This window comes from Artibeus jamaicensis, unplaced genomic scaffold (genome assembly GCF_021234435.1).
Source record: "Artibeus jamaicensis isolate MK-2021 breed Jamaican fruit bat unplaced genomic scaffold, CSHL_Jam_final contig_61, whole genome shotgun sequence".
Lineage (NCBI taxonomy): Eukaryota > Metazoa > Chordata > Mammalia > Chiroptera > Phyllostomidae > Artibeus > Artibeus jamaicensis.
This window is the reverse complement of record NW_026521906.1, coordinates 2,076,620-2,091,851: the sequence shown is the minus strand read 5'-3', so window position 1 is coordinate 2,091,851 and position 15,232 is coordinate 2,076,620. Positions and strand designations below refer to the sequence as shown.

The window sequence follows — 15,232 nt, the reverse complement described above, 5'->3', positions numbered from 1 at the left end:
ACTGATCCTAGTGCCCAGAATTCCATCACTTCCTGGGGGCATGTAATGCACCCTGCAAGCCCACCTCATATTCATTTTCACCAGACACACAATTCAAAGTCTTTACTGGATTCCTTGTTGTATTAAATGCCCCCCTTTGTACATGCTCAATTAGACCGATATCGCCAAGAATGACCATGAATTTTACATCATTCTAGAAAAGTACCCACATCCAGGTCAGGACATTTTTAGCACCAGGAAATGGCACAAAACCCAGGTGTCCCTTTTAATAAAACATGACTTTTTAGTATGTCCTAGTTTATTCTAGTTGTCTACTTGCCTTCCTGTTTTTCATAAATTTGGTGACATTGACTTTTAGAGTCAGTTAGTTCTCTAAGTCAGTGTGTGTTTTTTGTATTCGTTTTAATCTCACTCCCATTTTAACCTACAAAGGGAGGTCTCTTCTGTTTCAGGTTAGAGTCTATTGATTAAGTCCATGATTTATATATTTGCAAGGTCTTTAATTTCTTCCTCACCACCATCTTTGATCTTTGATGAGTTCTAATTATTTTTCCATAGACTTCTTTGGACAGTTCATTAAACAGGCTAACATGGATATCTTTCCATTTATCCCACCTAATGCACTTTTCAAGTTCTGCAGCTTTTTCTGTGCCCAGGAAGACAGACTGAAAGCATTACGTCAATAAATGCCCTTGCCTTCTGAGTTCTAGCAGTGTTCTCTCAATGCAGAAATAGGAAGGATACTGGAAAGAGCCAGGAGAAATTGAGGTCATTCTCTAAGCTCTTTGCTGGCTGTCTCCATACAGGAGTAACCAGCTTCTCCACATACTACCATCCTTCCTGCTCTGGAAATGCTCCCTGCCCTTGCTTCTGTGAGTCTGATAATGGAAACAGTCCCTCTCTTGCTAGTCTGTAGTATGGTCCTCTTCCAATTATGTCTTCTTGTATGTTCATACCTTTATAAACAGTCCCACATATGAGCAAGCCATCTGACATATCCACTGTCTTCAAGATGGGGAACAGTGCTAAAGGCCATGCATGATATGAGGATGGCGTCTTGTTGTTGGAGCTCAGAAATTTCATCTTTCATTCAGGAACAGTAAATAGTCCTGCATAATCAAGAATTCTTTATAATAGTCCTGGCTAGTGTAGCTCAGTAGACTGAGCACAGGCCTGTGAAGCAAAGGGTCACTGGTTCGATTCCCAGTCAGGGCACATGCCTGGGTTGCAGGCCAGGTGCCCAGTAGGGGACACAGGAGAGGCAACCACATGTTGATGTTTCCCTCCCTCTCTTTCTCCTTTCTGTCCCCTCTGTTTAAAAATAAATAAATAAATACAATATTTACCATAAAAAAGAATTCTTTATAAAAAATCAATAAAATTATTCTTTTTTTTGCTCCTGGAATTGAGAAGGCAGATTTCCTTGCTGGGAAACTAGGGTTCATACTGTGAACCTTCAACAGTTTATGCTTGCACCTTCTTAAGACAGTTTGACTATTTTTTTCTATTCAGTCACCCTCATAAGTTTTTCAGTGTTCTAAACTAGTAATACAACTTTGTGAACTTGGTGACTCCCACAAATGTGCAAGTACAAGAGACCATGTGACTTTGTTTTTGACATTTGGTTGCTCTTCCTGAAAACATCTTTCTGTGCCTCTTTTCCTGGTAGCTTCCTCACTGTACAGGTCTTAGAGACGCCTAGGTTAAGCCCTGTCTGCATGGCCCCAGCATACACTACACATACCTGACATACCCTATCATTGGCCTTACACTTTAATTGTTGCTGTATTTTCCCCATGATTTGCCAGTGATGCAGACTGCTACTGAAATGCATGCTGTTATGGCTTGGATTTTGTCCCCCCAAATATATATATATATATGAAGTACTACCCCCAGTACTTCTGAATGAAACCTTAAATGGAACTAGATTCTTTGTAAATGTAATCAAATAAAGATGAAATTGTACTCAATTAATATGGGCCCTAATCTAATATGACCAATATTCTTACAAGAAAAGAAGAAAAAGGCACACAGTCACATGATAGGAGATGATCACATGTGAACTATGTCACAAGTAAGCAGGTAAAAGCCTCTGGGAGGTAGAAATTTAAGTGCTGCTGCTACAAATGTAGGAAAGCCCAAAGTTCACATAAAACACCAGAAACTAGAAAGAGGTAATAAATGTTTCTTTCCTACAGGTTTCAGAGGGAACGTAGCCCTGTAGACTCCTTGATTTTTTTAATTGTATTTATTGGAATGATTAATAAAATTATATAGGTTTCAGGTGAACAATTCTATAATATATCATTTACATGTTATATTATATGTTCACTACCCCACATCAAGTCCCCTTTCATCCCTATTTATCCCCCCTTTACCCTCTTCTACCTGCCCAACCTGTTTCCCTCTGGTAATGATTGCAGGTGAAGAAATGAAGCAAAAACAAAGACAAACAAAGGAAAACCTCATATGCACATACAACAAGGTTCCTTGATTTTGGACTTCTAGTCTCCAGAGCTGTGAAACAATGTACTGTGAAACAATGTCTTTATGTCCATTTATTTTTTAAGCCACTGAAATTGTAGAATTTTATTATAGAAACCTGGAGAGGCTAATGCAGATACAATTTTATAACAGCAAAAGTTAGCAGTTCTCATAGTGCCTGGAATGAGCACATTTATATTGAGTTGAAATGAATGACAAATTGTTTAGATGTTAAAAGTAGGCCAAATGTGTACTCCTACAGAATTCTTGTTTTCCTCATTCATAACTACAGCCAATCTCCATCTAAACACTGAGGCTCCCCTCTCTCCCACTGACTAGTCCCTTAGTAAAGTAATTTAAACTTGAGTACAGAACACTGTCAAAATTTGTAGAGGCCTAAATTTAGTCCATGTTATCAATACTCCCCTAAATTGACCTCCTTTCCCCATGCACAGATCATGTTGGCTTAGATCCAAAGAGACGGTTGCTTCTTGAGCTTTGAAGAATTTCATATCCTGTCGTAGGTGAGATGCACAGTTACATCTCCAGGAGGAGTAAGGTGCCACCTTGCCTACATAAATGGAAAGCTAATGTTCCCCAAGGGTACATTTTAAAGAGAGATACTTTTTAAATTCAAATTTACTGTATCCACAACTAAAAACATCCTTCTTCACCCTCATGGCAGCTATTTGCAAATATCTGCAGACTTCTTATGAGAAATTTCCCCTTTTCTGGTGAACCTCACATAATCTTTCAAGTTATTCTAAACAAAAATGGTACCCAACTTTTTGTGCAGGTAGAGGAAGATAACCCAGACCTCTACCTGCCAGGGCTATTTATTCTACCCAGTATATGCTACTGAGAAAGGCAGAGAACAGAAACTTGATGTTTTAACAAATGGGAGTTAAACACAGATCAAGTCTTCTCTTTTTCTTTTCCTTTTCCTACCTCTCCTTCCTGAACATCTCTTGTCACACTTTTGCTGTGTCATAAGTCACTCATACTTAAGACCATTTAACATTTTACAAATAGGAAAAACATGGACTAGATTATCATTATATTAGTGTACTAAAATATTTATCAGTTAAACATGAGAATGATATAATTCAGTTTATTTAGAGGTTTGTTTTAGGAAAACAAAAACAAAAACAAAACTTGTATATTTTGCAACAACAGGTGACCAAAAACCACATTTAAAAGAAATGCCTAATCATATATAATGAAGCCAATCAACTCTGCAACACAAATCTGGGGTTCTGATTTCTTCAGGACCACATCAGCAGAACAATTACAGTTATATGCAAGTAAACATTAATCTTTAGTCATTCCTGGACAACATATCAACATATATCTTAAAAGAAGTCTTTCCAAAGATGAACAGAGAGTCTATGTAAATGAGACCTTTATATTAATTATATCCTCTGTGTCACTGAACTTATATTATTTTGGAGTGTTTCAAAATTTAAGCGGGACTTCCAGCCAAGATGGAGGCATAGGTGGAAACACTGTGCCTCTTTGCACAACCAAGTTTAAAGAAAACAAAGTTTTAGCAACAAAAACACAACCAAAACACAGAAAATTGAACTGTATGGAAGTCTGACAACAACAAACCATTCAGCCAGACTGGTAAGAGGGGCAGAGTCAGTGGCTGTCGAAGTGGGTCAGGCAGGAAAAATCAGCCAGACTGACCCAGGCACACAGGCGGTGGTTGGCAGATCCCAGGCACAGGGTGGCAATAGGCAGACCCAGTGGGGGCGCAAGGTGGCAGGCTGACTGTGGTCACACATTCATGTGTAGATAAACCAGGTGAAGGAGCAAGCAGTGAGACAGACCACCCAGGCCCCAGTGGCTTGCAGGAAGCATCAGAGGGGACTGCTATCGCCCCTCTCTGAGCCTACCCCTTCATACAGCATCACAACTCAGGGACCTGGGTCACCCCGCCCTAGTGAAAACCTAAGGCTCTGCCCATCATACATAACAGAAGCAAACAGACCAAAACATTATGGCTCAAGAGGAACTCAAAACCCCAGAGCCAATAATTGTAAGTGACCAAGGGATAGCCAACCTATCAGGTACACAATTTAAAACACTGGTGATCAGGATGCTCACAGAACTGGTTGATTATAGTCACAAATTAGAGGAACAAATGAAAGCTAAACTAATTGAAATGAAGAGAAATGCACAGGAAACCAATAGTGATGGAAAGAAAACTGGGACTCAAATAAAGGGCGTGAACCAGAAGGAAGAAAAAAATGACAAACAGAAAAGAATGAAGAAACAAGAATTCAAAAAAATGAGGAGAGGCTTAGGAACCTCCAGGACATCTTTAAATGTTTCCAGCATCTGAATTATAGGGGTACCAGAAGGGGAAGAGGAAGAGCCACCAGTGGAAACCTTATCTGAACAAATAATAAAGGAGAACTTCCCCAATCTGGCAAAGGAAATAGACTTCCAGGAAATCCAGGAAGCTCAGAGAATCCCAAAGAAGGTGGATCCAAGAAGGAACACACAAAGGCACATCATAATTATATTAGCCAAGATTAAAATGAAGGAGAGAATCCTAGAAGCAGCAAGAGATAAGGGGACAGTCACCTACAAAGGACTTCCCATCAGACTGTCAGCAAATTTCTCAAAAGAGACCTTACAGGCAAGAAGGGGCTGGAAAGAAGTACTCCAAGTCATGAAATCCAAAGACCTACATCCAAGATTGCTCTATCCAGCAAAGCTTTCATTTAGAATGGAAGGGCAGATAAAGTGCTTCTCAGATAAGGTCAAATTCAAGGAGTTCATCATAACCAAACCCTTATTATATGAAATGTTAAAGGGACTTACCTAAGAAAAAGAAGATAAAAAAGATGAACAGTGAAAGGGCAGCAAACTCACAGTTATTAACAACCACACCTAAAACAAAAACAAACTAAGAGGACAGCTAGATCAGGAGTGGAACTATAGAAATGAAGATCACATGGAGGGTTAGCAATAGGGAGAAGGGGGAAGAAGGTACAGAGAAAAAATAGCATAGACAGTAGGTAGAAAATAGACAGGGGGGAGGGCAAGAATAGTATGGGAAATATAGAATCTAAAGAACTTGTGACACGTGGACTTAAACTAAAGGGGAGGCATGGTGGGGGAGGGGTGTGCAGGGTGGAGGGAAATGAAGGGGGGGAAATAGGACAACAGTAATGGCATAATCAATAAAATATATATTAAAATGTTTAAGCTATATTAATGTACATATTTTAATTTCAGCATACATTTTAATAATGTAAGTGTTAGTGTGGGTAGTTAAATATTAATAAAGGGCTCAAATGCAATCAGACATTATTAAGCATAATGAAGCATAGTAAAGTACAGAGATTATTTAATCTGGAAGCTACAACTTCACAAGCCCCAGGGCATCACATCATTGACCTGCAAAGGGGATTAAACACCTCCATCCTCTGTATGGGGAGGAAGGACAGGCTTTTCAATCTTCCTGTTCACTGGCACAGAGTTTCAGAGAAAATAAGTACATGTGGCAATAGGATCCAAGAAGGCAATCACAAAGGCTTATCAGTCCAGCCTAGGAAAATGATTGAACTGGATAAGAGGCATAGCGCCTGGAAGATCTAGAAAATTGATTGGTTAGGGGGTGGACCCATCAGAAACCCAAAAAAGCTTGGGAAGTTGATTGGTTAGTTTGAAGAAGTGCCTGATCCTTCCCAAGCCTGATAATATACCATATTATTTGAACTATAATATGCCCTTTCTCCTCAAAATTTGGGAGGAAAAGGGGGTACATATCATAGTCCAAATGTAGCTTTACATTTACATTGGTGAAATATTATGTTATTTATGTTATTAAATATTTTACCTCATTTTTAAGTCAAAAATTTTTTTCTATTTTTCTCCTCTAAAACCTAGGTGTGTCTTATGGTCCAAAAAATAGTAGTTCCAGATAACAAAGAGCTCTTTCTCTCTCTTTCTCTTCACTAGTAACACATTCTCACCCAGTGTGCTTATTCATTTCATAGCAACCATGTGGATCTAGTAGCCACCTGAAGCTTGTGGCAGACTACACAGGCCCTAGAATACTAAATTTTAATATGGCACAGGATCTTTGGCTATGGACCCTATTCATGGCCTTGATAAAAACAAAATTGGACTTTTTTCAGAGCAGGACAGACAGAGATGGGACATTGGGAATCCAAAGGCAGCTTTCTGTTTCCACACAAATTAATCTTATCACACCACAACCTTCCTTGTGTGGGTCTCTCAAAATGTTTTCCTTGCAATCTTGTGAGAGAACATGATTTCCACCAGCAAGATAAGGACAAGTCTATGCTAGTCTATTAAATTCATAGCTTAAAAATATATATCTAAAAACACACATTCATAGAAAAAACACACATAAATTCACAGAAAAAGTAGAAAATTCTAACAATAAAGTAACAATTGGAGATCTCTGTGATTTATAAGTGACTTTAACATTTTATTTATACTTTTCCTTAATTTTAAATAATTAATATTTATTTTATAACAAAAAGCATTGTTTAAAGCAAAACATAAGCAATATAGTCTAATTAATGTTTAGTGATATAGATTATTGCTAATATAGAAGCTTCTGTTTATTTCCCAACTCTTTGCTATTAGTTCCAGTATTTATTACCTTAAGCAAGTCATGAAATTCTCATACTCTTTTAACTTCTATGTAAGGTAGAGAGGAAAATATCTACCTCAGAATTGTTTTCAGGATTCAGAAAGAATGTTATTTGTCAACCCTCAGTTCAGTTCTTGAAGTTGGTAGGCACCGATCGTTCATCAGCAGGCACTGATATCTCCTTTGCCTTATTCTAAAGCCAAATCACTGCCTTGGCTTTTGGTAAAGTGTGGATCAGGGACAACTTTCATCAGAATCACTTGGAGAGCTCAGTAGAAGTACACATACTGAATTAGAATTTTGAGGGTTGGGATGTCTATATTTTTAGCAAGAACCTATAGAGATCTATATACTAATTATATTTTGAAATAACCAAGATCCACTGAGAACTCCACCTAGTATTTGACTAGATTGTTGAATGCTGTATGTTACCATAACCATTACAATAAAACAGCAACAGTTTCTAATTTGTTATAAAACTGTTGAGAATAGCTAGCATATATATATATATATATATATATATATATATATATATATATATATATATATATATTTTGCAGGTGAAGGATTATGGAAATGCAATAGAATAGCATTCAATTCCATGTAAGTACATGGAATTGAATGCTATTTTTGGGGGCAGAAAACTAGCACTTCCTGCCAAAAAATGTGGCCTTTTGTATTCAGATGGGCAAATTGCTAAGTCTCATTAGTCATCATTTTTGCTAAGGTTTACTGACTACCTGTGATATTGCATGCTATTTTCTCCAATTTTGCTGCTTCAGGAACAACAGTGGCTGTGTCTTATTACTCTGCATATGCTCAGTTCCCAGGACAGTGTCTGGTTACAGAAAGAACTCTTGTTGAAAAGAAGCCTGAGGCCAGAGAACTCAATGAACTTCGAGAGTCCCCTACTTTTCTGCTTCACTACACGATTCTGCTGGCTTCTCCCAGAGTTAGTACTTGAACAAAAAAAAATGTGTTCAAGTCCTTTTCCCATTTTTTAATTGGGTTAAATGTCTTCCTAGAGTGGAGTCGTGTAAGTTCTTTGTATATTTTGGAGATTAAACCTTAAAACAAATAAGCAAACAGAATAAAAACAAAGACACTGAAATAGAGAACAAGTGGGCAGCGACCAGAGGGGAGAGAGAAGGGAATTTAAGGGGAAAAATGGGGAGGGATTTTGAGGAACAAGTATGAAAGACACAGAGATGAGGACGGGGGGGGGGTGGGAAAGAGGGGAGAGACAGGGCGGGGGGGCTGGGATGGGAGAAATAGACAAAAAATGTACTTGAAAAATAACTAAATAAAAATTTTAAAAAATGTGGATGTGCCAATTAATGACATTCACAGTAGAGAAAATACTCACAAAGCTGTATTTTATTAAATTATTATGTCGCATTTTGATTTGTGGAGTTATTTTTTCAAAATAAATAATTTAGTGATCATATGCTCTCTCTAAACTCATGTAATAATTGACTTTGACTAGAATATTTTGCACTTTAGAATAAAGTGGCAAGATAAACAAAATTGCCAGGAAAAAACAAATATAGCTCACTTTTTTATTATTAGGCATCTACTGAATAATTAGTCTGACTAGTTGCTCCAATATACATGAATGTGTCTAATCCTTGCAACTCCAAGAGGTAGAAACTACTATTTCCATTTCACTGATGAACAACTGCAGTTCCAAGAGAATGTGGGATTCACAGTCCTCAGGGTCAGATATAAATCAAGCTTTTTCACTTCCTGAGTCAAGGTTTCTTATTGATTTTGAGTTTTGATTTTTGTCTGGTGATTTTCATTCACTTTCAGTTTTTGATTTTTGAGAGAGAAAAATGTCCTTGACAAGTTCTAAAGAAAATGCTTGATAATTAATTCTTGATTATAGTAGAACATCAAGATGGTTAACAATTTTTATTCACTCGTGAAAATAACCTAGATGCTAATTCAATTATTTATTAAAATACCATTTTCCCCCAGAACTTGGCTTTTTATTTGCTAGACTGTCCCTTTGCTGTGGACCATCACACAACTAGACAGAGAGTGTGAGTGGGAATTCTTCATCCTCACCTGTGATGTTGCAGTACACTTGGAGAGGTCCCAGCGGCCCGCTGCCATCCGGGTCGATGTGGAAGAAACCAGCCGTGTTCCCATGGTGCCTATACAACTCGCAGGATCGTTCATAGAGGGCTGAAAAGACACAAAGGCAGCAGGGAGGAAACTTTGCATGGCTCTCTATATTCCTTAGATAAATCAGTGACTTCTATTTATATTGATTGTCAATATTGACTTCTTTTTCTCCTATAACCTTGGCTCTACCCTCAAGTATTAACAAACCAGCATCCCAATACTTAATGGACTCACATTTTCCATTCACTGTAAGTCATTTTTCTAACCAGCTCAGAGGTCATATCCTACAGAAGGTCTCCCCTTACCTCTGCTAAGTCCCTTCTCTCTTCGGAAACTGACCATGTATGGTCATGACTTTCTACTAATAAATTAAAATGGCAATTTCACATTTATAAATGTCTAGAGCTTAGCACTATAACTAACATATAGTAGGTGCTCAATCAAGTTTAGTTGACTTAAGTATTTACTGAATGCTTAAAATATGGCAACAATGCAGTTGCCACCAGATAACAGGACAAAAAGCAGATAATCAGCATGGGCCTTATGAGCTTACAGCTTGATTGTAGCCACAAAAGTGTTTATATCCAGACAAAGGCAGACACAGGTGCCCTGAGATAAGGTACCTTGACCAATTTGCAGACATAAGAAATAAAGAAATCTCATTACACCAACATGAAGTGGAATGTAAAGGAAGCAACTGCTCTCTCATATAAGACAATTCAGGGTGTTGCCTGAAGTTTTTAACAAAATGGTATGTTTCAGAGAAGCACGTATGCACCCAATTGTGTCATCTTCCCATTCTTAAAACACTTCAGTGCCTCCCAACAGCTTTACAGGTAGAGCACTAGCTCCTCACCTTCTCCAACATGTCCCTGTGACAAATCATCCCAGGAAAATGAAGCTACAGTTTGTCATGATCAAGTATGAGTGTTGTATCAAATAATTCATCACCAATAAAGTTATAAATATCAAGACTTAATGTTTTTATAAATTAGAGTGAATTCAAGATTATTCTTGTACTCAGACTTGCAGTCATATACATTTACTAATGTAGGAGGTATGTGGGAGAGTTATAGTAGCACCCTACATACTGACCATAATATATAACCTATTTCTCTTCTATCAAACCTGATAATACATCTGGGTGTGTCATATATGTGGAAGTCACATCTATGTGTGGCACCTCTCTACAGCCACTCCTACACATCCAGGATAACAACCATGTGAAAGGGTTGATGCTGTCCCACCCAGGCAGCATTTGGGGGGTTACACAGTGGTCAAGAAGTCGAGCCCTTGGGTCAAATTCATTTTGCCTCATAAGGCTATGACTTACTACCTATGCATAAGCTAAGTTCCCCCTGCTATGCAACCACTAAACTAATTCATTCTATCTTCACCTCTTGGTATTCATATCTTGCTCATGAATTCAAGTCCTCTCTTTGAATGTGGGCTGGACTTACAGGTGTCTTTCTAACAGAACATGAAAAAAGTGATATATAACATTGCCAAGTCTTGATTATAAAAAGACAGTGGCTACCACCTTGGGTAATTCTGTATTACCCACCCTGGGAGCAGTCAATGAGACATGTCATGGGAATGAGTTCTGAAGCAGAGATCCACCATTAAACACTGAAATGATCACAACCTTGACTGATATCTTAACTGCAGCCCTATGAGAAACCCAACCAGAAGCACTCAGGTTCTATACCTATAAAGTGATGATGTCTATTATTTCCAGATGCTACATTTTGCTGTGATTCATTATGCAGGAATAAATAACTAATAATTCCCAAAACATTAATTTTCTCATGTGGATATAATTATAAAAAGACCTACCTCATACAATTGTAGTAAGTATTTGAAGAGATAATTCACATACAGTACTTAGCATAGTGCTTGGCACATAAGAATTTCTTGATAAATATGAACTATTATTATTATTATTATTATTATTATTATTGCTATTGTTACTGTATCATTTCATGCAATGTTGCCTCTTCTTTTTTGTCAGTTTTTTGTCTACTTGAATTTTTTTAGTGATTTATTTTAGCGATAGTAAGCCTTGTGATTTTTAAATCATGAATCACAAGACTCTTATGAAAAACTAATAGGTCCTACCTTCCTTCTGTGCAGAGATGTTGGATTTTAATTCTTAATTCATTTGGGTTATTTTTAGTTTTTGGCTATTTCAGTTGTACCATTTTTAAATTCTGTAGAATGTTTACTTTCCCCTCTGAATACTCTTTTGTTAATAACATGTAATTTTTGATTCATTGATGCAATATAACTCTGATATTCCTATAAATATTAATTTTACAATAATTTATTTGACACTTTCATCTTTTTAAACATGCTTTTTTTTCAGCTGTGTGTGCTTGTGTGTGTCTTTCATGATAGACTCTTTTCTGCAATGTCAGGTAATCTTGTGTAGTCCTCTCATGGTTAATAGTACTTTCTAAAATACTGATTGCTATAAGCAAATATATGTGGTTTGCCCTCCAAGGACTTTATGGTAGTATTATCTGTCTGGGCCACATCTTGGGAAATTCCCATGTTAGTGTCTTTAGGTATTTTTGTTTGGTTTTGTTAAGTTCTGTAATTCAAAGGAGTACTTTACATGAGATTTGGAAGGCAGGAGTGACATAACACAAAGATGCTTTTATGCTTGTACAGTCAGAGCAGGTCATTGCAGATTATACATGCTGTCACTTAACTTCAGACTTAAGTTATGAATGTGCTTGTCCAGGCCATACCCACTGCCACTCCAAATAGGCCATCTCTTCCTGCAGCTTCCATAACTCCAAGCCTGGTACATATTTAGATCTCTTATGATCACCCATCATTAAAGTTGAAGGTTTGGTTGTATTTAAAACTCAAGGTGCTTCTCCAACAGCTGACAAATTAGACACTTTAGAAAATTTATATAATTTATTATTGTTTATGTGAAGCCTTAGAAGGAAGTAAAGATGAATACATATATTCAATCCATCAACTCTTCCAGGAAGTACAAACTATGTTAGTATCTTGTTCATTGTGTTGTCCTTCCTGTGCTGCTTGCCTAACACACAACCTAACAAGTAATGCATGAACATTTATTGAAAACCTACTAATTTTTCTCAGAACATTAAAGGAAAAGACATGGCTCTAGGTCTCAGATAATTCACAGCCTTAATCTTAACAAAATTAACAGCACTACAAATAGAAAAACATTAAAAAACCTATTCTTATAAAAGAAAGAAAAAGTATTTAAAGATCTCCCCTAAAACAAGACATTAGAATCATATGGATTCTTTTAAAGTCTATATTTTTATAATGCCATTTATACTTCTTCAAAACACAGTAAAACAAATATTTCAATTACTATACAAAATAAGTGACATACTAAGTAGGTAGACAGATATGAGAAGAGTAGGACCTATAGGCTAAGTACAAAAGGTTATCCATGGTGGAAAGCCCCAGGTGTCTAGCAATGGACAATTGTAGGGTGGAACCTCACCCCAGGGTAACATTTCCTTACAGAGCATATCCACTGGTCCAGCTTAGACCCCTAACCTTTCTTATTGCTGGTAATATGGTTCAGACCCTCCCCTAACCTTTGTTCTCTGACACATCGTTAGTCATCTGGTTTTGAGCCTCTTTGAGAAGGACCAAGAGAGTTGGAAAATATCCTTATAGAACTCCCAAATAAGCTTTTGCACAACCACTCCCTTAAGCATTAAGCCTTCAGGACAATCAGGTTCCTGAGCACATCAAATATGTGTGGGGTCTACTGATCACAGATATGTAGTTTTGATCAAACTAGAGATAGCATCTATATCCCAGTTGTGTTTCAGCTACAGGCCAAGAAAATAATCAAAATCAGATGAAGTGACACCATGACTGATATCAAGACCAACTCCAATGACTAATGACCCTTTACCCTATTGCTAACAATTAGTAGAGTCTATAACCCTGAAAGGACACATCTGGAAAACTGAGAAATTCTCTATTGAGATCCTCCCCTGAGACCTCCCTTAAAATCTCTGACTTTGGAGAACAGATAAAACCCCTTAAGACAAAGGACCCGATGCTCACTCCTCACTCTCATTTTCTTTTGAGCATGCCAGCACCCTTCTCCAGCATTCTTTCCCCAGGTGCAAACTTCCTTGAGCACACCTGCTCCTTTCCCTTTTCCTTCCCCCAGGTGCATTTTCTTTGTCTTTCTTTCTCCTAAGTGCCAAGAACCCTACCTTTGCCTTTATAATTTGTTTCCTGGGTCCATGCAGCCTAGCTGGCTCACTTTTTCCATAGCCCAATTCTTCTACCTCTGTGACTTTCTAAATCAACTTTTCACAAGTGTTTGGTTTTTTGGCTCTGAACTGTTTTCTCAGCTAAACTCAAGGACTGAGGCCTAACATTATAGTCCTGTTCTCCCTTAACACTAATTACAATATAAAAATAACCTCCAAGCCTAAGAAAGAGCACACCAAAAATCAAACAAGCAAACAAAAAAACCCCTTCATATACACTTATGAATATTCCTAAAATAATACATAAAATATCAGCAAACAGAACCCAATAGCCTATTTTTTTCTCATTTTTTTATTTAGTTATTTTTTAAGTACAGTTTTTTGTCTATTTCTCCCATCCAAGCCCCCACCGTCCCACGTTCCCCACCTACCCCCATCCCCCCAGCCCTCGTCCCTGCGTCCCTCACATTTGTTCCCCCAAATCCCTCCCCCCTTCCCCCTTAAATTTCCTTCCCTCTCCCCTCTGGTCACTGTCCCCTTGTTCTCTATTTTAGTGTCTTTGTTTTTTTTTTTCCTGTTTGCTTGTTTATTTTGTTGCTTAGCTTCCTGTTAAAGGTGAGATCATATGGTATTTGTCTTTCAACACCTGGCCTATTTCACTCAGTATAATGCTTTCCAGTTCCATCCATGTTGTTGCAAAGGGTAGTATCTCCTTCTTTCTCTCTGCTGCATAGAATTCCATTGTGTAAATGTACCACAATTTTTTGATCCATTCATTTACTGTCGGGCACCTAGGTTGTTTCCAACTCTTGGCTCCAATAGCCTATTTTAAAAGGCATAATGGATAAGTGGGGACTTAGTCCAAAAATTCAAGAGGGGTTCAATATTAGATATATGTATACACATATATAATAAATATATGTTTATACTTAAATATTATTATATTTACATATTATGTATTTATATATAATATTTTTATATTTAAACATGTATATTCTATATATAATTTATATGTGTTATAGATATTTAATATAAATGTATACATCAAATATATAAACATTGTATAATATTTACATAACACAAATATTGTTATATTTATATTATATATTTATATATCTATAGACATAGATATATATCTAATTATATCTATATATGATTTGTATTTACCATATTTATATATATAATTATACATATATAGTGACAAAATAAAATTTAAATGATCATCTCTACTCATTTAAAAAGACAAGATATACCTTATGCAAGTTTTAAATTGCCATTGGAGGCCACTAAGGAGAATGTCAAATTTCCTGTTAGGAGGAAGATGGGAGCATGAAGGGAAACTAAACAAAGCTCTATCAGATTTGCCTCCATTAAAAGTAGTAAATGCTAGGGCTACACTGGAAGGCTTAATATTATGAGTACACACAAAGATTTATACTTATCAATGAAAAGGACACTGATGGACATATTAAAGCCCTTTAGAATAGGCTTTTAATAAACATAAGCATATATATAATGTAGTTGGACAGAGAATTTAAATCAGTGTTTACATATTTAAGAAAAATAGTCTGAATCTAGTCCTGACAGCTAATTTATGGCCTAAGATACAATTTAAAATGTCCTTGTGAAGCTCACTTTCATTAAAGATAATGATAACTCAGAGAGCAAAATTGTTTTATTTAGACTTCACCTTTTCAAGCACCAAGGTCAAAGCTACAGTTTTTGTGACTTGCCATTTATATTCCTATTG

General features: G+C 36.9%; 1 protein-coding gene across 2 annotated transcripts in view; it reads right to left on the bottom strand.

Moving 5' to 3' along the window:
• CNTNAP5 (contactin associated protein family member 5) overlaps positions 1 to 15,232 on the bottom strand; it is a 1,122,001-nt gene that overhangs the window by 355,883 nt on the left and 750,886 nt on the right. For both annotated transcript variants that reach the window (XM_053670714.1, XM_053670716.1), the window contains exon 12: positions 9,194 to 9,313. In XM_053670714.1, the coding sequence (XP_053526689.1) occupies positions 9,194 to 9,313 (120 nt within the window). The remainder of the gene's footprint in view (positions 1 to 9,193; positions 9,314 to 15,232) is intronic.